This window comes from Labeo rohita, chromosome 7 (assembly GCF_022985175.1).
Source record: "Labeo rohita strain BAU-BD-2019 chromosome 7, IGBB_LRoh.1.0, whole genome shotgun sequence".
In the NCBI taxonomy this organism is placed as follows: Eukaryota; Metazoa; Chordata; class Actinopteri; order Cypriniformes; family Cyprinidae; genus Labeo; species Labeo rohita.
The window spans coordinates 3,215,293-3,235,773 of NC_066875.1; the positions used below are offsets into that span (position 1 = coordinate 3,215,293).

At 36.4% G+C, this 20,481-nt stretch overlaps 4 protein-coding genes across 5 annotated transcripts in view; 3 read left to right on the plus strand and 1 right to left on the minus strand.

Moving 5' to 3' along the window:
• The window catches only part of LOC127168409 (mucin-5AC), a 28,845-nt gene extending 28,110 nt beyond the window's left edge, over window positions 1-735 (plus strand). Inside the window, exons 30-31 of the mRNA XM_051115259.1 lie at window positions 5-647; window positions 717-735. Coding sequence (XP_050971216.1) covers window positions 5-647; window positions 717-735 — 662 coding nt within the window. The remainder of the gene's footprint in view (window positions 1-4; window positions 648-716) is intronic.
• A 12-nt stretch (window positions 736-747) lies between these two features.
• LOC127169000 (intestinal mucin-like protein) lies at window positions 748-3,438 on the plus strand. The gene is made up of 10 exons (XM_051116195.1): window positions 748-1,027; window positions 1,124-1,292; window positions 1,607-1,711; window positions 1,824-1,864; window positions 1,954-2,079; window positions 2,263-2,358; window positions 2,490-2,618; window positions 2,707-2,746; window positions 2,827-2,947; window positions 3,078-3,438. Exons 2-10 carry the CDS (start codon window positions 1,154-1,156, stop codon window positions 3,277-3,279), a joined length of 999 nt encoding a protein of 332 aa, XP_050972152.1. The 5' UTR covers window positions 748-1,027; window positions 1,124-1,153; the 3' UTR covers window positions 3,280-3,438.
• Window positions 3,439-4,088: 650 nt separating this feature from the next.
• On the minus strand, window positions 4,089-14,754 carry tollip (toll interacting protein). Its single transcript, XM_051114688.1, has 6 exons — window positions 14,588-14,754; window positions 13,123-13,272; window positions 12,619-12,801; window positions 7,244-7,396; window positions 6,822-6,912; window positions 4,089-4,683 (listed from the first exon to the last, which is right to left on the minus strand). Exons 1-6 carry the CDS (start codon window positions 14,618-14,620, stop codon window positions 4,463-4,465), a joined length of 831 nt encoding a protein of 276 aa, XP_050970645.1. The 5' UTR covers window positions 14,621-14,754; the 3' UTR covers window positions 4,089-4,462.
• Window positions 14,755-15,632: 878 nt separating this feature from the next.
• LOC127168115 (GDP-fucose transporter 1) overlaps window positions 15,633-20,481 on the plus strand; it is a 47,239-nt gene continuing 42,390 nt past the window's right edge. Inside the window, exons 1-2 of one of the 2 annotated variants that reach the window (XM_051114685.1) lie at window positions 15,633-15,701; window positions 16,153-16,655. In XM_051114685.1, coding sequence (XP_050970642.1) covers window positions 16,184-16,655 — 472 coding nt within the window. In that variant the 5' untranslated portion in view covers window positions 15,633-15,701; window positions 16,153-16,183. Of the gene's footprint in view, window positions 15,702-15,892; window positions 16,656-20,481 lie in introns of those variants that run through there. The other variant, XM_051114684.1, reaches the window with a different exon arrangement.

A 20,481-nucleotide genomic window follows, 5' to 3' on the forward strand; every position in this document is an offset into this window, starting at 1 on the left:
ACTGTCCAACCATCTACAGAATCATCACCTCCGAGCATAGTCTCCACAACTTCAAAATCATCTACAGCTACTCAAACAACTGGCCAACCAACAACAACTGAGACTGTAACTGAGAATGATTTGACAACAACTCTAGCTCCTTTGTCCACCACCACCAGGCCATCAAAGGTGGTGACGACTGGCCAAACAAGCCAACCAACGACTACAGCAACAACCACTTTAGAAGAGGTTACAGGGACATCTTCTGAAACAGCAACATCTACAAGCACAGCCGTGCCAGTGACACAAACTTCATTACCGGTGGTTAGATCCACACAGCCAACAACGCTAACAACGACAACTGCTGTACCAGTCACTACCCTTGTGTACACAACAGTGAGTGTAGAATCATCCACTGGGTCTGAGGTTAGCACTCAGGCTCTATCTTCAACAACAAAATCAATCAAAGCTGAAACAACTCTTTCAACCACCACACCAGCCATCCCATCAACTACACTCCTTGTTGAGGAAGAAAGCACCACTGTCCAACCATCTACAGAATCATCACCTCCGAGCATAGTCTCCACAACTTCAAAATCATCTACAGCTACTCAAACAACTGGCCAACCAACAACAACTGAGACTGTAACTGAGAAATTTTCAATCAGGTACAAAATTCAAAATTTTCACATCAAATTCACATCATATATTTTTAATTATTATTTAATAATCGTAAGACAAGCTAAATTGTTGTAACTTTTTTTTTTTTTCAGGTGATATCATTTACAACGTCACTGATGGCTTTGGTTGGTGCTTTACTGCATACTGTAATGCAACTTGTGATATTGTGAAGATTTCAACATCTTGTCAAACCTCTCCATCACCATCCATTTCTCCTGAAACAACTACATACTCCAGTTCATCAACAACCTTGAGTTCCTCAGGAACAACACAGCCTGTCACATTCATTTCCACTATTAATACAGATACAGAAGTAACCACAACGACTTTTGGGCCTAAGTGTGATGCCCTTGACCCACCAAGACAGGTACATCAGTAGGGTCATGACCTTACTTTTTTTGCATGTGTTATACAATTTTTGCAAATGACATACCTGACAAGGTTTCTCTCTACGGTTTTGCAGCCAAATGATACTTGGCAGAGTGGATGTCAGATGTGTGAGTGTGAGAGTGAAACTCTGACGGTCCGTTGCCAGCCTGTAACTTGTCCTGTTTCACCACCTGTTACTTGCGATAAGCCTGGACAAGTGCTCGTCAACACAACAGTTGACTGCTGTGAGATCTCTGATTGCAGTAAGTGATATGAAAACAAGAAAGAGTTGGGGACACAGACAGACTTTTTAAAACAGATGCTTCCAAAAGGGCAAATGACACCTTAAGTACTATTTATTTTATAAATTTACTAGTTTTTCGTTATTCAGTCATCTCAGCTCAATTCATGGCTTTCAAAAAATGAGGTCCTAAGGAAAATGGATCTTGATTTTACCTTTGTACTATTTAGACATCAGAAAGTTAGACAGCACATTAATGGTTTAAAAGCTGATTGTAGAAATGCCTGTACAATTACAGTGAAATGCTGAACAAAAATGTTTAATATTATTCTACAGGTTGTGATGTGAACTTGTGCCCTATACCCACAATACAATGTCCACTGGGCTTTATACCATCCTTCAGTGTGTCTCCAGATAACTGCTGTCCAGAATTTATTTGCTGTGAGTATATGGACCAGTTGTTCTCAGTAAAGTATTTTATTGTTCCAATGTTGTGCAATGCACAGGTTCATATATTTATTTATTTCATTTTTTCATTTCTTACTCTTTACAGCTCCCATGAAAGTCTGTGTCCATAATACTACAGTATATCAGGTAAAATGAGATATTGCTTCATTCTTCATATAAAGAAATACCTTAAAAGATATCAAAAATTCACTTGTTCCCTCTCACTTTGTCTTTAGCCTGGCTCAGCTATACCAAGCGATGACCCTTGCACGATTTGTCAGTGTGGTTGGAACGTAGATCCTGAAACAAATCTTCTTGCTCCAGAATGTGTGATAGCTGACTGCAACGATAACTGTCCAGAGGTATAAACGTCTAATTCCGTCTTTAAGATGTGCTCAATCGGGTTACAAATGCAACTGTTTTAATAAAAGCACAACAAACCGTGTGAACAATAAGCAAAGACACCTTTAAAAGAAGTCAGTGCACAGTTATCCATTAACTACCAGGCAATGTGATGTATTTCTCTTTATTTTTCTTTCCTTTAGGGTCACGAGTACCAGCGCATTCCTGGTCAATGCTGTGGAGAGTGTGTTAGCACCGATTGCGTGGTTATGCATGACAACAACACAGTTACAGTTTCAGTAAGTTCTGACATGATATTGATTTTAGCATTTTAACGATTGCATTGTAAAGTGCATTTTGTGGCATCAAATTAATTACATTTTTAATGTTTGCATTAAGTGTTCCTTGTATACGTTTTCTCCACTAACAGGTTGACCAGATATGGCAACCATCTAATGACAAATGTGTGCAATACAAGTGCGAGAGAGTCAACGGTAACTCAGTGACAGTTGAGATTAAGACCACTTGCCCTGCCTTCAATCCTGAAAATTGTATCCCTGTAAGTGGGTTAAAAGAGATACTGTTTTGGACAACTTAATATGTCAAATTTAGGTCTTCAATGGTTAATGCTTTTTCTGTTTCTACAGGGAACAGAAACAATAGATGCAGATGGCTGCTGCCAAACCTGTGAGTTACTACTCAGGTCACACAATGTGTAGAAGTACACTTTCTAGCATCTATCTAATGTGTTTTTCATTTTTCCTTAGGTACACTGGACACTAAATGTAATGTCCAGAAGAACAGCACCTACTTGGTTAGCAATGGCTGTATAAGCAGCACACCTGTGGAAATAACCTCTTGCTCAGGCCTGTGTGAGACCTCATCAATGTGAGTACTGAAATTACAATTTAGAGACCTTCATTTTTAAATATATCGTTTTTGTGCCACACTGAGACAAAATTGTACCATCTGTGCTAGTACTTAACAACCAAACCGCCTTCATTCTGTGTTGAAACAGATACTCTGCAGAAGCAAACGCTCTTGTGCACTCATGCACTTGCTGTCAAGAAATGACCACGACCAAAAAGGAAGTGACTCTGACTTGCCCAGACGGGTCAAACATCAATCACTCATACATTTACATCGAGTCTTGTGGCTGCAAAGCTTCAGATTGCTCAAGTCAATCGACTTCCTTAAGGAGACGACGAAGGAGAGTGTAAACGTGTTTTTGACTCCGTACAGTAGAGCAATTACAAATTAATCTTATGGTTTAAATCTGTAAATTTTAATTGTATGAAATATTTGTGATAGTTACCTCTATGGTGTAACAAGAATGACAACTCTTTTGTTTCTTGTCTAGTAGCTCTTAATAAACTAATGCAAACTCAAGTTTGTTTACATGTTTTCTTTCTTCTGGGAAATTACAATGCTCTGTGACTGGTATGTGAAAAGAAGCAAAATTACGTATTTGCAATGTAGTGATTTTGGATGTACAATTATAACAGCTGAATACACATGGCCATTGTTCATGCTCTTATAAACTATATTTTTTCGTCAACTTACATTCAAACAGGCTAAAACTGGTGCATTAGTTAGAGCAGCATGGCAACTACATCCTTTTAATTTATGTTTACAATTATGCATATAGCTGACACTTATCCAAAGTGACTTACAATAGACAGATCACAAAGCCAGTAACAATCACAGTGTACAATGCCAGGTTTATTATAAAGCTAGAGCAGAGGAGAAATGCAGAGGGGAAAAAAAAAAGAAAAAAAAAATACAACTGTTTTTTGCTTTAAGTGCAATTGACTTCAAAACACCACGATAATGTTAAGCACAAGGTCTTGCAACTGTACCGTGCAATAACAGGCAATGTGCGTCATATTTGCCAATATCATTGGCCGCTATTAGGAATTTTACACTTCACTTAGTAGATATTCTGTGCTTTCAGCAACCTGTCCTTGTAATGGTCATAAGGTGGTTTGTGCACAAAAGAGCCATTTAAATAATGACATTAATTCTGATATACTCTGATGTCTCTTTAATAATCTTCAAAATAAATTATATTCATATACATTTATGTAACTAAAGTCATACAGATAAAAGCATAATATCAAACATCTTTAAGACATAGGATCACTACAATACAGATATGGTATACTGCCCTCAGCAGACATATGACAAGTTACTCCTTTGCAAAAAGTCATCCTACATTCTGTATGACGTTCTAGAAACATTCACTCTGAATGCTGATTTAACAAAGACAATTAAGTGTTTGTTAGATTTACTTGCTACGATTAAGGGTTGAAAGACTTCAGTGTGCATATTTACAGGGTCTTTTTGGTATAAAGTTTTACATTGTTGGTACATTTAAGCGCTAGCTGAGTGGCAGCTCTGCAGTTAAAGCTCCTCGGCCATCTGTAGCAAGGAGTTTATGGCAGCATCCTTGTTGCCCTGTTGGGCCTCCAAAACGGTGCGGATCACCTCCTTGTCCAGGTTGGGAAACATGTCCTGAAGGGCTTTAAGGTCTTCTTCACTGCAGGGGGCGCTCTGTGACGTGACAGCAGGCACGGCTGGCATTCCCATGGGCACCACACCTTGGTTGTACATACCAGGGACACCTAAATACACATTTGGACAAAAGAGGATGATTTGGGTTTAGTTTTTATCATTAATGGCAGTACAGTGCATTCAGGCAGTCATTCTGAGGATAAATAGTCTTACTCTTCCAAACAGAACAGACATGCTCTCTCATTTTAAAGGGGTCCTATTATGCTCCTTTTCAAAGTCTTGATTTTGTTTTGGAGGTAACTAGAACATGCCTTTATCACATAATTTACATTATTACAATACCTTTCTCCCAGCCTGGCACAAATAGCTCGATTAGTTCCGGGTTTAATGAAGGCCAGCCGATAAAAGGAAATGTGTTATGATTGGTTAGCTGTCCCAGTGCGTTGGCAAACAGCTTAGACGGTGTTTCAGTACTGCCACGACCCTTGTCAAAGCAGTTAGATTAATAGTGAATCTTACGTTTTAAATATGGATATTTTTCTTACAAAAACGCATCGATTTGCTACAGGAGACCCCCGGGAGCCATGTGAGGCACTTTTTATTATGGATAGATGCACTTTATTAGACTTTATTAGACACCGATTGCATTCGTCTGAAAGAATTAAGTCATATACACCTAGGATGCATAGAGGGTGAGTAAATAATACGCTATAGTAGTATTAAGTCCCATCCTTAGCCTGCGAGATTGCAGATACATGATATTATCATGCTAATTTATTTAATTATTTACATACTTATTTTCATTGCCTGAAACCAGCTCCAGCATAAGGTTAAAAGCAGCCTAACATTATCAAAGAACAACATCACTGATCAGCCTATTCTAGTGCAAGACTTGCATTATAAGTGAAGCTATCTACACTGTATGACGAATAAATGTCTTAACACACCCTGCACACGTCTGTGATGCGTTACAGCTCAGACGCAGCAACCGGAGTAGATCGCGGCTTCGGCATGTGTTTCGCCCCCTGTACTGCACCCCCCTCTGTGATACTTTTTTAGGATTCTTTAAATAAAAAATTAAAAAGAACAACATTTATTTAAAATATAAATATTTTGTAACAATGAGTATTTGCTATCACTCTGTATCAATTTAACATCTTTGTTGAAAAAAAAAAAGTATTAATTAAAAAAAAAAAAAAAAAAAAGAATTAAAATTTACTGACCGCAATCTTGTGAACAGTAGTGTATATTGTTAGAAAATATTTTTTTTTAATTTTAAACAAATGCTGTTCTTTTAAACTTTTTATTCACCAAAGAATCCTGAACAAAGGATCACGTTCCAAAAAATATTAATCAGCACAACTGTTTCCAGCACTGATAATAAACCTGAATATTAGATTGATTTCTGAAGGATCATGTGACACTGAATACTGAAGTAATGATGCTGAAAATTCTGCTTTAAATACAGAAATAAATTAGAAAACTTTATTTAACATCATAACAATATTACACAATATTGCATTTTTTATCAAATAAATGCAGCCTTGATGAGCATAAGAAACTTCTTTAAAAACATTAAAATCTCACTGATCCCAAACTTTTGACCAGCAGTGTATATTGCCAAAAAGTAGGATGAAATTCAGATGGTTTGTAATGTAAATCAATGAGATCTATATAACAGTATAACTTAACTACTTAAAATGATATAAATACCAGTTGTCACTCTATATCTTCAATAATATGTCTTAGTAAGATGATATTTAAATGCTTAGTTTTATGATCAAAACATATACTCTAATGCAATGCAATAAAATGATGACTGAGAGATGAACAAGTAAACATTCCTTTAAAAGCCTGATGATCATATTTGATGAAAAAATTATGTCTGGATAATCAAGTAAACCTGAGCTCAGTCCAGTAAGTGTTTATCTTGAAATAATACTAACAATACAACCTTCTTTCTTATTCTTCTTACTTTAGTAAAGATTTCACAGCGAAAAAGACACATGAAGCACAAGCTAAAGGTGGACCTTTGTACAATTATATTTTTGATTTGATACAAAAAAAAAAGTTAATAATTTCAGCAACATTTTATCATGTTAATCATTTAGAGGCCTTAGAAATTTGCTACAGTACGGTTAAAGGTGATGAAGGGCCCTAAACTGAATTTATGACTGTTTCCTGAAAATAAAGCAGTGGCTGATCGATTACTTTGTCCTTAGTTAATGTGTCACAATGTTAAACAAACCTGCTATGGGCACGTATCCAACACCCTGCTGATAAACTGTAGGCATCAGAACCACAGGCTGCGGCTGCATCATCATTCCCGCTGGTATTGACTTGGACAAAAAAAGGGAAAATAATTTATAGACATGCTCTTTTTTTAAAAAAAAAAAAAAAGCTACTATTCTTATACTTTATATCAATTTACAGTGCATATACTTTCTGCATTTCCATGCACGTCTTGACCAGTTCATTTGTGCAGCCCATACTAAAAGTGACAATGCAGCATGACACAATCACAGTCAAGTGAGCATACATACTAATTGCAGTTGCATTGGTTTACAACTTCAGAAGCGAAAAGCTACAGCTTTTCTCTTGTAACACCTGGTTAAGACGTGGCATAACTCTCAGTTCATGCACAGGAGTATTTTGTGATTGAGGACTTACAGCAAAGGACATGACAAGATTAATCATGCCTTCCTTGTCATCACCCTGTCTTCCGCTCAAGCTGTACCATTCATCCACGACGGTTCCCTCTCGCAGGCTCTCCGGGATAGTCACGTGTGTCCATGCGATGCGATCATCCATGGAAAACGCTCTCTGTCCACCAACACAGAACAATCATCAGTAAAGAGCGCTTACTGCCAGAAAAGTCACCAAGATTTGTTTGCACTTACTTGTTGAAATTTTAAACTCTGAATATTTTATGGTGATGTTATTACAGTGCAATTACACAAATACGTGCTGAGTAATATTAATTAACTACATTTACTTACTATAGGGTTAAGGTTAGGGTATGATTTAGGTTTAGTATACTTGTTAAATGTCAACTGGTCAATGTTATCTTCATATAGCACCATTCAAAACAACTGTTAATCAATGTGCTGCAAAATGGATAAAGACATCAACACATAAAATCACATACAAAATAATAGATTACAGATATAAAACAAGACCAACAACATACAATAAATTATCTATGATTCAAAACAGAGAAAACAGATAAGCTTTGAGCTTTGTTTCAAAATTGTGTAGTTATAAAACTTTTACTACATTACCATAAAATAAAGTGTTAATTTCTGAAGTGACAAACAATCATGATTTCTATCAACCATTATCGTGCACAAAACATTTAATGCAACTATGAATAAAATATCAGCAGTTTTTAATTAATTAATCTAGACTAAATCGTGTCGAATTTTAGTTAACTGAAATTTGACTGAGAAAAAGGTAATGTTAAGGTTTACTAAATATGATGAAAAAAAGGACACATGACAAGACTAAATTAAAAAAAATATATCTAAAAAATATTAACATTATTTGTAACTACACGAAAGGTATGGAGTAGGCATGCAATACCGGTATATACAGGTGCATCTCAAATTAGAAAGTCGTGGAAAAGTAATTCAACTCAAATTGTGAAATTTATGTATTAAATAAATTCAGTGCACACAGACTAAAGTAGTTTATGTTTTTGGGTCTTTCAATTTTGATGATTTAGGTTCACATTTAACATAAACCCACCAATTCATCAATCTCAACAAATTAGAATATGGTGACATGCCAATCAGCTAATCAACTCAAAACAGCTGCAAATGTTTTCCAGAGGCTTTAAAATGGTCTCTCAGTTTGGTTCACTAGGCTACACACTAGGCTCATGAGGAAGACTGCTGATCTGACAGTTGTCCAGAAGACCATCATTGACATCCTTCACAAGGAGGGTAAGCCACAAACATTCATTGCCAAAGAAGCTGGCTGTTCACATAGTGCTGTATCCAAGCATGTTAACAGAAAGTTGAGTGGAAGGAAAAAGTGTGGAAGACAAAGATGCACAACCAATTGAGAGAACCGCAGCCTTGAGAGGCTTGTCAAGCAAAATTGTTTCAAGAATTTGGGTGAACTTCACAAGCAATGGACTGAGGCTGGGGCCAAGGATGAGCCCGGGCGGGACACAAGGCATTTGGCTACAGTTGTCGTATTCCTCTTGTTGAGCCACTTCTGAACCACAGACAACGTCAGAGGTGTCGAAGGGGAAAAAGGAAATGGACAGTTGCCTAGTGGTCCAAATTCCTCTTTTTAGATGAGAGCACGTTTTGTATTTCATTTGGAAACCAAGGTCCTAGAGTCTGGAGGAAGTGTTAAGTTTCCACAGTCTGTGATGATCTGGGGTGCAATGTCATCTGCTGGTGTTGGTCCACTGTGTTTTTTGAAAACCAAAGTCACTGCACTCGTTTACCAAGAAATTTTAGAGCACTTCATGCGTCCTTCTGCTGACCAGCTTTTTAAAGATGCTGATTTTATTTTCCAGCAGGATTTGGCACCTGCCCACACTGCCAAAAGCACCAAAAGTTGGTTAAATGACCATGGTGTTGTGTGCTTGACTGGCCAGCAAACTCACCAGACCTGAACCCCACAGAGAATCTATGGAGTATTGTCAAGAGGAAAATGAGAAACAAGAGACCAAAAAATGCAGATGAGCTGAAGGCCACTGTCAAAGAAACCTGGGCTTCCATATCACCTCAGCAGTGCCACAGACTGATCACCTCCATGCCATGCCGAATTGAGGCAGTAATTAAAGCAAAAGGAGCCCTTACCAAGTATTGAGTACATATACAGTAAATGAACATACTTTCCAGAAGGCCAACAATTCACTAAAATGTTTTTTTATTGGTCTTATAAAGTATCCTAATTAGTTGAGATTTGGTGATTTGGTGAGTTTTTGTTAAATGTGAGCCAAAATCATCACAATTAAAAGAACCAAAGACTTAAACTACTTAAGTTTGTGTGCACTGAATTTATTTAATACACAAGTTTACACACACATATACATATACACATACATACATATATATACATATATACATATATATACATATATATACATATATATATATATATATATATATATTATATTATATTATATTATATTATATTATATATATATATATATATATATATATATATATATATATATATATACACACACACACACACACACACACACACACACATATATACACTGTGTGCAGAATTATTAGGCATGTTGATATTCTGGTCATATTTTTTTTCCAAACACATTTTACCAATTCCAAACCACATCAGTCTTAGTAACTACTGTTAATTTTGTATTTAATCATTTATATGTGATGTATAATTGTCCGTGAAGGCTGGAAGTGAAAAACTCCTTATATTCAGGTGTGCAGGATTATTAGGCATGTTTTCGTTTACAGCTAAAATGAGCCAAAAAAGAGATTTAACCCAGACTGAAAAGTCCAAATTATTAAATGCCCATGAGAAGAATGCAATACTAATGCATTACAAGAATTTGCAAAGTTAAGGCTTGACCATTGGACAGAGAAATGCTTGTTGAGTCTGCATGGTCAGAAAAAACAGGTGGAGAAGAAAAGATGCATGTTAACTGCAAAAGAATTAGGAATTAAGGTGAAGAATTAGGTGTGACACCATCAGGAACCGTTTAGTCTCCAGCGCCACCATTTTCCAGAACTGCAACCTACCTGGAGTCTTCAGAAGTGCAATGTGTCAGGTTCTCAGAGACTTTGCTTGGTAAAAAATCCTAAAAAATGCCCCTTACTTAATAAGAATAACAAGCTGACGTGTTGTGAAATACATGAAGACAGTTTTTTTATATGCTTTAGAGACAGATAAGTTGAGAGTGACTCTTGAAGGACAAGCATCACATCCTCTTGTGCCTCTGATTCAAGAATTTATCTTCCAAAATCTGGCAGTACGTTTTGGGAGTTCATGTTTAGTCTCTTATCCTGAAAAGTCTGACTTGCAGAGATGGACTAAAATGAACTCCCAAAACTTACTGCCAGATTTTAGAAGATAAATTCTTGAATCAGAGGCACAAGAGGATGTGATGCTTGTCCTTCAAGAGTCACTCTCAACTTATCTGTCTCTAAAGCATATTAAAAAAAACTGTCTTCATGTATTTCACAAGACGTCAGCTTGTTATTCTTATTAAGTCAGGGGCATTTTTTAGGATTTTTTACCAAGCAAAGTCTCTGAGAACCTGACACATTGTACTTCTGAAGACTCCAGGTAGGTTGCAGTTCTGGAAAATGGTGGCGCTGGAGAACTGGAAACGGTTCCTGATGGTGTCACACCTAATTCTTCACCTTAATTCCTAATTCTTTTGCAGTTAACATGCATCTTTTCTTCTCCACCTGTTTTTTCTGACCATGCAGACTCAACAAGCATTTCACTGTCCAATGGTCAAGCCTTAACTTTGCAAATTCCTGTAATGCATTAGTATTGCATTCTTCTCATGGGCATTTAATAATTTGGACTTTTCAGTCTGGGTTAAATCTCTTTTTTGGCTCATTTTAGCTGTAAACGAAAACATGCCTAATAATCCTGCACACCTGAATATAAGGAGTTTTTCACTTCCAGCCTTCACGGACAATTATACATCACATATAAATGATTAAATACAAAATTAACAGTAGTTACTAAGACTGATGTGGTTTGGAATTGGTAAAATGTGTTTGGAAAAAAAAATATGACCAGAATATCAACATGCCTAATAATTCTGCACACAGTGTACAGTCATGTGAAAAAGTTAGGACACCCTATTGAATTCCATGGTTTTCTGTATCAGGCCATCATTAAAAAAAACTGATACTTGGCTGGTCTTATAATTTCAAAAATAAAACCTCAGATGAACAACAACACATGACAAATTGCACCATGTCATTATTTACTGAACAAAAATAAAGCCAAAATGGAAAAGCCATGTGTGACAAAGCTAGGACACCCTTACTGTTAACATTGGAATTAAGAGGGTAAATAATTCAAGCACTGCTAATCTTACTTTGATTAACTGATCATCAGCAAGTCTGAGCGCCTCTATAAAACCATACGCTTTGGCAGTTTGCTAGTCTGGAGCCTTCAGGTGTGTGTTAACACAATGCCAAGTAGGTAAGACATCAGCAATCATCCTAGAGAAGTAACTGTTGCTGCCATCAATCTGAGAAGAGTAATACGGCCATTTCCAAACAATTGTGGAAGACATTTAAAACAGACACCTCTCCTTCCAGGAGTGGACGTCCCAGAAAATTCACCCCAAGATCAAAGCTCAGAGAAATGGCAGACAAAGTTGGGTCAAACTGGGTCATGCAACAGGACAATGATCCCTAGTACACCAGCAAATCTATAACAGAATGGCTGAAAAGAAACAAGGTTTTGCAATAGCCCAGTCAAAGTCCAGAGCTCATCCTGACTCAAATGCTGTGAGCTGTGCATAAGCAATTGCCCACAAACCTCAATAAACTGGAGCAACGTTGAAAAGAAGAGTGATCCAAATTCCTCCAGAACGATCTGAGAGACTGATAAAGTCACACAGAAAACGAATGCTTCAAGTTATTGCTGCTAAAAGTGGATCTACAGGCAGTTGAATTATAGGGTGTCCTAACATTGTCACACATGGCCTTACCCTCTTGGCTTTATTTTTGTTAAATAATGACACAGTGTGATATGTCATGTGATGATGTTTATCTGAGGATTTATTTTCCAAATTTTAAGACCTGCCAAGGACCAGATAATTTTTTATTATGTCTTGATACAGAAAACCATGAAATTCAACAGGGTGTCCGAACTTTTTCACATGACTGTATATATACACACACACGTATGCTGTTGTTGTTGTTGTTTTTAGTTTTGTTTTTTTGTTTCAAGTAATCAGTGTACAAAAATAGTTGAGCATTGTGTTTTTTATGGCTCAGATGAGAAAGAGGCAAAAATGAAGTAGACAGATTGAGATGATGCTAAAATGAAACCAAATGAAGTTATTTCAGTCTGACCTCATCGAAGATTTCCAGATAGAAGGAGTCGACCCCGGGTGGGACAGTGCACTGGATGACTTTGTTCCAGCGAGGGTTTTTCGCTCCATTGTGAGCAGTAGGAGTCTCATAGACGGCATAGCCAAGTCGAATCCTGCAGTAAGGGTCCATGCGTGTCATCCCATAGTTCTTTGCAAGCTTCGCCTGTGAAAAACAATTTAATGCCTTATAATGTATAGGCCTATGCATCTCCTTTCCAATATCCAGTATAATTATTACACAAGTAAAGTTACGCAAACACAAAAACAGTTGCAACGAGCCATGTTAAGACAAAATGTTTTGTGCAATTGACTGAAATGCACTGCTCAAGTAATTGTCCAATCAGTGTTGCAATCACAGAAGTTTCTCAGTGATGGAAATAACTAGTCACCTAACATTGTTACAATTAAATACTCATTGAAAGTGCCTTAAAACTATTTGTTCACAACTGCACTGATAAGTCTGACTGTAACACTGTAGACGTACCTGTACGACAGTGATGCTGAGGCGGCCAGCTGTTCCTAAAGATCCTCCGTACTGCAGCTGTCGGGCCGCCTGGGCATCTAACTGCACCTGCTGCTGCTGCTGTGTGGGGGTGATTCTCAAGAAATCCTGAGGCAGCTCACCAATGTAAACCTGAACACAAGATAAGAACAGTTTTTGATTCTGCACAATGAATTATGACACTTCAGAATCACAAAAACACTTTTAACATGTAATTACTAGCCATTGTTTTTCTGCTCAACACAAGTTAGTGATTACTGATTGCCCAAGTACCTCTAATAATGGAGTTACGGTTGAAGCATTTCTGTAGCCATGTTGTTTAATAATGCGATTAGTCTAAAAGTGTAATATTTGGGATCCTTGCCAGGTTTTGGAGTTAAGGTTACAAAAATAGGGCACAATGCACTTGTACACAATGCGTTGTGTTTTAGAGTTAGCACAAATGTTAATGAAATTAATGCATAATGTCCTAGCAGAAAATGTTATTTTTTCCCCCCTCAGTGTATTATACCTTGTTTCATAGTGAGAGGGAATGTATTTCTTGCTTTTAACAAAGGAAAGAATGAGTTTCTTTTTCCATTTAGTTGAACTTGTATTGTATTAATCATCATTATCAGTGGGTGGGGTCTTATTATGACAGGCAATTATTTCTTTAATGATGAGACTTCAACCTAAAATATTATTCTATGGTACTTACGTATACTTCCATATATTTTCATTATAATAACCTTTATTAAACCACATACCAAAATGAATAAAACTCATCTCACACCAAATGCTTACAAGAAATAAATAAAAAGTTGCCAATTTAAATATACAATTTAAAATGTATTAAAGTGTAATAAGGAAATAATACAAAATAGTAAAATAATAATTTATAAAAAATAAATAATATTATGAAATTCAAAAATAGATTTTTGCAAGGATTTTCAATATCAAATTAAATCGTTCAAGTAACTGTTTAACAGTGTAGATTGACTTTTTTTATTTAATAATTTAGATAATAGATATTAATATTAGAATAACGTATGTAGGCAAATAATTAATGAAATAAATCGACTGTTTAGTTACGTCATGGATACAAACAGTCAGTTTGAATCTGATCTTTAAAGTCTGGCATAAAATTATATTTGTTAACGTGCGGTTCTCATATATTGACACGATTTACCCGTAAAGATCTCGACGTTTCTGCGGCAGTAAGTGACGTACTGACATACGTACATACTTATTTTGTCTTTTCCAGTAATGTGCATCAAACATTGTAATGTTTAAACGCCACCTGAGCGGTAAAATCGTGTAACATCTTTATATGCTAGTTGTTATGTTGCTAATTCTGTACTGCGCAACTTCCGATATTTGTGTTTACTGTGAAAAATCATTCTTGTGCTGCTAGAGCAAGCTAGCATGTTGCGTACTGTTCAGAGTGTATTTACAAAACACCTCTTACCTGTCCCCGTTGCGTGCTAATTGTTGTTGCCATCCCGAGGTTATTAGTAAACGGACAAGGCCTGTCTTATTCTCCAAATATACAGTAATAATTACGTCAGAATGCAGCGATATCTAACGATATGCATCAGCGAAGCTCACTACGGGAAATAAGCAACCACCCTCGCAAACCCCGCCTCTTTCCGAACTTCAGAATAAAAGTCCTTTGTCATGGAAATACACTTTCCAGGGCCAAAGATTAATATATTTTTATGGTAATAATTTCTATAAGCAAAAGAAAACTAGGCAAATACATAGACAAATTAACATAAAAATTGATTAATATAAAGTGTAAATATATATGCTATGAAGTCCACTTAATCTAAACACTAAATCAGTGCTAAATAATAGGGTAGCTACACATTCTTGTTTTGATCATTTAAGTAGCTGTATGTGTTAGGGATATGCTGAAGAGCCATTTGAAATGCACATAGTCACACTGATGTAATGTTGTTTTCCCACATAATAGAAGATTTACAATAAAGTTATAAAAAATACACAATTAGCATTAAGTTAGATAGATGACAACGAATCCAAGAAATAGGAGTATATATATATACACACTCCTATTTCATAGATTTGTTGGAAATAATATTTAAAGAATTTGTTTGGAAATAATATTTAAAGAATTTGTTGGAAATAACATTTAAAGAAAGAAAAAAAAAAAAAAAATATATATATATATATACTTATTTCTTGGATTTGTTGTCATCTATCTAACTTAATGCTAACTTAATGTGTTTTTAATAACTTTATTGTAAATCTTCTATTATATGGGATATAAATATATATATATATACTCCTATTTCTTGGATTTGTTGGAAATAATATTTAAAGAAAAAATATACAGAGAGAGGGAGAGAGAGAGAGAGAGAACAGAACAGGCAAAATTATTAAACTGTTACATAAATTTCATATATATATATATATATATATATATTGCCTGTTTTGTTCTATTGCAATAATGCAATATGGTAGACTGTCTCAAGGGAAAGGAGGAGCTGAAAATTAAAAACACTTCCTGCTTTTTTTGTGAATTGCAAATGGTAGCAAGCAAATGTCTGATGCCCATGAAGGTAAGGCTCAAGCATCAAATCTGTTCAGATTCTGTCATTTCTTTTAACGTTACAAACTTAAAACTCGAAAGTATTCTATTATTACTGTTTAAGTAGGAGACTTAATGCATGTTTAAGCATCTGAAAAGCTCCTATAGTATTTGTTGTTGGTTCTTATTTACTAAACTATTTATTTCTGCATCTATAAACATTATTACGATAACTATCTGACTGTTGCAGCTTATAGCCGATTTGTGCGGTTTTATGACTTTACACATGGGTGTGGGTACCACTTTAAGAAATCTAACACGGAACCGGGAAGTTGTTCACCACTCTGGCTATCGTTTTACTCATGGCCAGTTCAGAGTATCACAGGCAGCCGACGCGTAATGCTTCTGTTGTTGTTGTTATTATCAAATAACTAATGTGCATTTGCATTGTTCCTCTTTCTTTATTCTTGAACCATGAACAGGTCCCAACTCAAACGATCCAGAATATTAAGAATGGCTTTTACAGACTCCAATCCGTCAGAAAAAGAGGAGCCCTTTATTCTCAGAGCCACCAAAATCGCTTTGGTTGTCGCTCTTTACTGGTTCATCTCGATTTCCATGGTGTTCCTGAACAACTACCTGTTAGACAACAAGGATCTGGACGCACCTGTCTTCATCACATTTTTCCAGTGTGTTGTTAGTGTTGGACTATGTTGGATCATGAACTTCGTCTCAAAATTATGTCCTGGGTTCGTGGATTTCCCGTCTTTGAAATTTGATTTTAGAGTGTCCAGAGAAATTTTGCCATTGAGCGTCGTGTTCATAGGCATGATCACATTCAACAACTTGTGCCTGAAATATGTGGGAGTTGCCTTTTATACTGTTGGCCGTTCGCTTTCCACCGTATTTAACGTTGTCCTGTCCTACGTGGTTCTAAAGCAAACGACGTCCTTCTACGCAGTGCTGTGTTGCGGAGTCATTCTAGGTGAGTATCAGCCGCTTAAAGGGACCGTTCAGGCCAAAATTAAAAACTACTCACCCTCATGTCATTCTAAACCTGAATGAATATCTATATTCATTCAGGTTTAGTATAAACACACACGATAGCTATTTTGAATAAATATCGTCAACCAATTGTCATCTTCTACAATATGAAAATTGCTATGGAAATCAGTGGATACAGTCAACTGGCTTCCCAATATTTTCTGTGTTTGGCCAAAGAAAGAAATTCATACACGTCCTCCTTCTCCTTCTCCTTCTCCTTCTCCCCATCATTCTTTAAAAAAAGCTAAAAAACTTACAGGGAATTTTTTGGGGCGATTGATAAAAAACTAAATGATAAAAACATAGAGCTCGGGAGTTTACGTCACTGCGCATTGCATTCTGGGTAGTCGCCGCCATGTTTGAGGACACGCTAAATAGCGAACAATGACAATAAATACAAATCACTAGAGGAAAAAAACGACTGTATTTGCTTTAATATTTTTAAGAGGTGCTTGCACTTGCGTAAAATAAATGTACTAATATTTGAATCCATTGCGTTCATTCGAGCACTCAGTCGTGTGGCCAGAACACGACACATACACACTCACAGAAATCCTACCGCCGCCTTCTATAGGTTGTTTGCAATCACGTGATTCTGAGGACGCGTGAAATGCAGCTGGAGGGCAGGAAGTGATTTTTCTCTATAGGAATCAATAGCAGAATCTCAAAATGACTATGTTTTCAGTTGTTTATGGAAATCAGTCAAATCGAGAAATTTTATTACATATCGTGTATGAACATCTGCTGTTACATAAGGAGGGAAAGGCAAGAAATTGACTGAAAAGCGCAGGAAAAAGTGGCTTGTAAACCTGCGTCTGCGGTCAGGAGGAGAGTCAGATAATGCTTGTGTGTGCGAATGGTTAATAAAAGATTAATAATACTAAGATATGAAGAAATATATAAATAGATACAGGGTTAGACAGTGAGAATTCACTCAATGCTAAATGCCACACGTACATACAATGCAAATAAGACATTATATTTGCAGATGATTACAATTGAACCTTGTGAGATTGTGATAAATTGAAGCGAGTCACAGCTTTTTAGTGACTATATGACTATATTTGCTCGCTTTCTAGACTATAATAAATTCAGAATTTGAAAAAAAGTTTCGCTTTACATGCTGCTAACAGGACCAATGGCCAAAAACCCTGTACAGCAGTAGTTTTAGGAGTGACATATATCCTGCATCCTTCATATAAATGTGGGAATCACTTTCGATAGAGTTTGTTTGCTATCAGGCTTAGTTGCGTAGCTTATTTCCACCGTCTCGATGACAGGCAACTGAGGCAGCTACTTCAGTTTAGTTGAAAAATCATAAGGATCACATCCAACATATGTTGTGATTTTTTTTGTTTATACGTTTCTCTTGTACAGTACAGACATTCCTCCATCTCATCCGTTATGCTTTTCCAGTCACTCCTGAAAGTTCGCTTCAGGGTTCAGTGCAGGGTTTTGTGGCTACTGGTCCTGTTAGCAGCACGTAAAGCGAAACTTTTATTCAAATTCCGAACTGATTATAGAAAGTGAGCAAATAGCGCTTCCACGTAGTCACTAAAAAGCTGTCACGCACTTCAATTTATTGCAATGTTCTGTTATAATCAATGACGCTCTCGGAACTACAAATATAATATCTTACATTGTGTCTACGTGTGGCGTTTAGCATTAAGTGAATTCTCACTGTCTCACCCTCTATATATTTATATATTTCTTTATTAATATCTTAACATATTATTATATCTTTTCTTAACCATTTGCACACACAAGCATTATCCGACTCTCCTCCTGACCACAGACGGAGGTTTACAAGCCACTTTTTCCTGCGCTTTTCAGTCAATTTCTTGCCTTTCCGCCCTTATGAACAGCAAATTTTCATACATGATAAAAGATATTTTGTGGTTTCTTGGTTTGACCGATTTGAGCATCCATAAACAACACAAAGCATAGGCATTTTTGAGTTTCTGCTGGTGATTCCTATGGAGAAATATCACTTCCTGCGCTCCAGCTGCATTTCGCGCCACAGCAAACAACCTATGTCATGTGCAAACAACCTACTGTACCACACACAGGACCAAATTCATTTCTCTTTTGCAGTTTTTAATAACTAGGTGGCACTGATATATCTGCCCGATAAAATAAACACACTATAGGTTGATCTCAGCCAGTTGATGTTGTAAGTGAACCACCGCTCTGCACATTTTGTGTGAATCTCAGATGTCTGTTCTATTCAAAAGTAAGTGCCCTGCGAACTTGAAATATTCCGCCCTGATTACAGTTCGAAGACAGCGTATATGTTCCATTCAACAAACATAAAAGTGTGCAAGACATGAATTTAAATTGCATTTATTTACAGGGGTATATTGTGTCACACTTCTCTAAGTTTCGTCTATGTGTGAAGACTATGCAGGCCGTGGCGTAGTGCAAATCCAAGAATGAATATTCCTAAGTAAAATTAAACTGATTTCCACTGCTCAGGGAGTGGGGAGCAGTGAACATTGTTTAGGGACCATGTTAATCGCAACACAGTTCAGTCATGGAGCTTTCTTTGGACTAGCTGGTTGTCTGAATCACGTTAAAGAAGAGAGCCATGCAATATATGCAGAGCGACGGTACGTGAGGAATGGAATTGAGAAACGCTGATGTATTTAATCATATGTCATATCGCCCTAATTTCATTGAGGGATAAAGTTCAATAAGTTTTACTGGACTTAAATTGAACAAATACACAATTTCTTACAAAGAGCTGCTGAACAGTAACGTTTAATCACATAAGTTGCTTTATGAACAAGGACAGTGATCGCAACGAGCCATATCACAAATTACATTACATTTCCAAACGTGTTATTCATAGCGTGAGCACTTACAAATTCAAGTGGATCGGATATTGTAAAACTGTAATAAATAGTAAATACAAACGAAAAAGCCAGATTAAGTTGTTTATTGAGCTGCTTTCGCCATTGTGTTGTTTTAAGCTGAAAAGCATAAAACTGCGCTTCATTTTAGATCTGTTCTCCACTCCGGTCATGACAGCAGATATGGCAATTCATGTCACAGCCAGCGTTCTCCAATCTAATGTGTTTTTAAATGTACAGTATAAATTTTAACATCTACCTCCACTATTTCTCAGTCTAAACTGTAGCGTCCGTGTCCGAATGTCCCAGAATGCCGTGTGTTGCTGAAGTCACGTTCCCATTCTCTATTTACAGTCGATCTGAATGTTGCAGCATTTAAAGTGCCAAACAACAGAGTAAATGTGACAAAACAAGAATTTTTTTTCTTTTTTTCAGTAAACTTATTTCTTAATCTTCAAGACATGGTTACGGTCTTGATGTGTATGCTAATATAGCCTAATTATCATTATAGTATAGTCTTTAAAGGATGATAAATATAAAGTGTTAATAATTATTTGTGTTATAAATTACTGTTATAACAGTATAATTGTTGGATTCACTTTCAGAACATTTTTTTCCTATGGATGGACAATAAAAACATTGTTAGCCAATCAGAGTTTGAGCATTTAATGATATACCTGGCTCAACATTAAGCCTTGATGTGTGCTTGTCCTTTGGACAAGTAAATCAGTCATTCACTTGTCCAAGTAAAAAAGTTACTTGCCCGGGGCAAAAAAAGTATCTTTTTTTGGTGTAAATGTAATCCATTCTGAAGCAATAGTGTCATCACTGCTCTATGAGGTTGTACTTTAATCAGTATATTTGTGATATTTTCTTTAAATTGATTCCTAGGACACTTTTTAGCTTTATGAAGGG

Bases quoted from the DNA above. Each gene is read 5' to 3' on its own strand.
- LOC127169000 (XM_051116195.1), top strand. From the start codon at position 1,154: ATGTGTGAGTGTGAGAGTGAAACTCTGACGGTCCGTTGCCAGCCTGTA. The intron at 2,359-2,489 runs GTAAGTTCTGAC...CTCCACTAACAG, and splicing joins ACAACACAGTTACAGTTTCA to GTTGACCAGATATGGCAACC. The intron at 2,948-3,077 runs GTGAGTACTGAA...GTGTTGAAACAG, and splicing joins CTGTGTGAGACCTCATCAAT to ATACTCTGCAGAAGCAAACG.
- tollip (XM_051114688.1), bottom strand. From the start codon at position 14,620: ATGGCAACAACAATTAGCACGCAACGGGGACAG. The intron at 13,273-14,587 runs GTAAGAGGTGTT...TCTTGTGTTCAG, and splicing joins TTAGCACGCAACGGGGACAG to GTTTACATTGGTGAGCTGCC. The intron at 12,802-13,122 runs GTACGTCTACAG...TGTTTTTCACAG, and splicing joins TCAGCATCACTGTCGTACAG to GCGAAGCTTGCAAAGAACTA.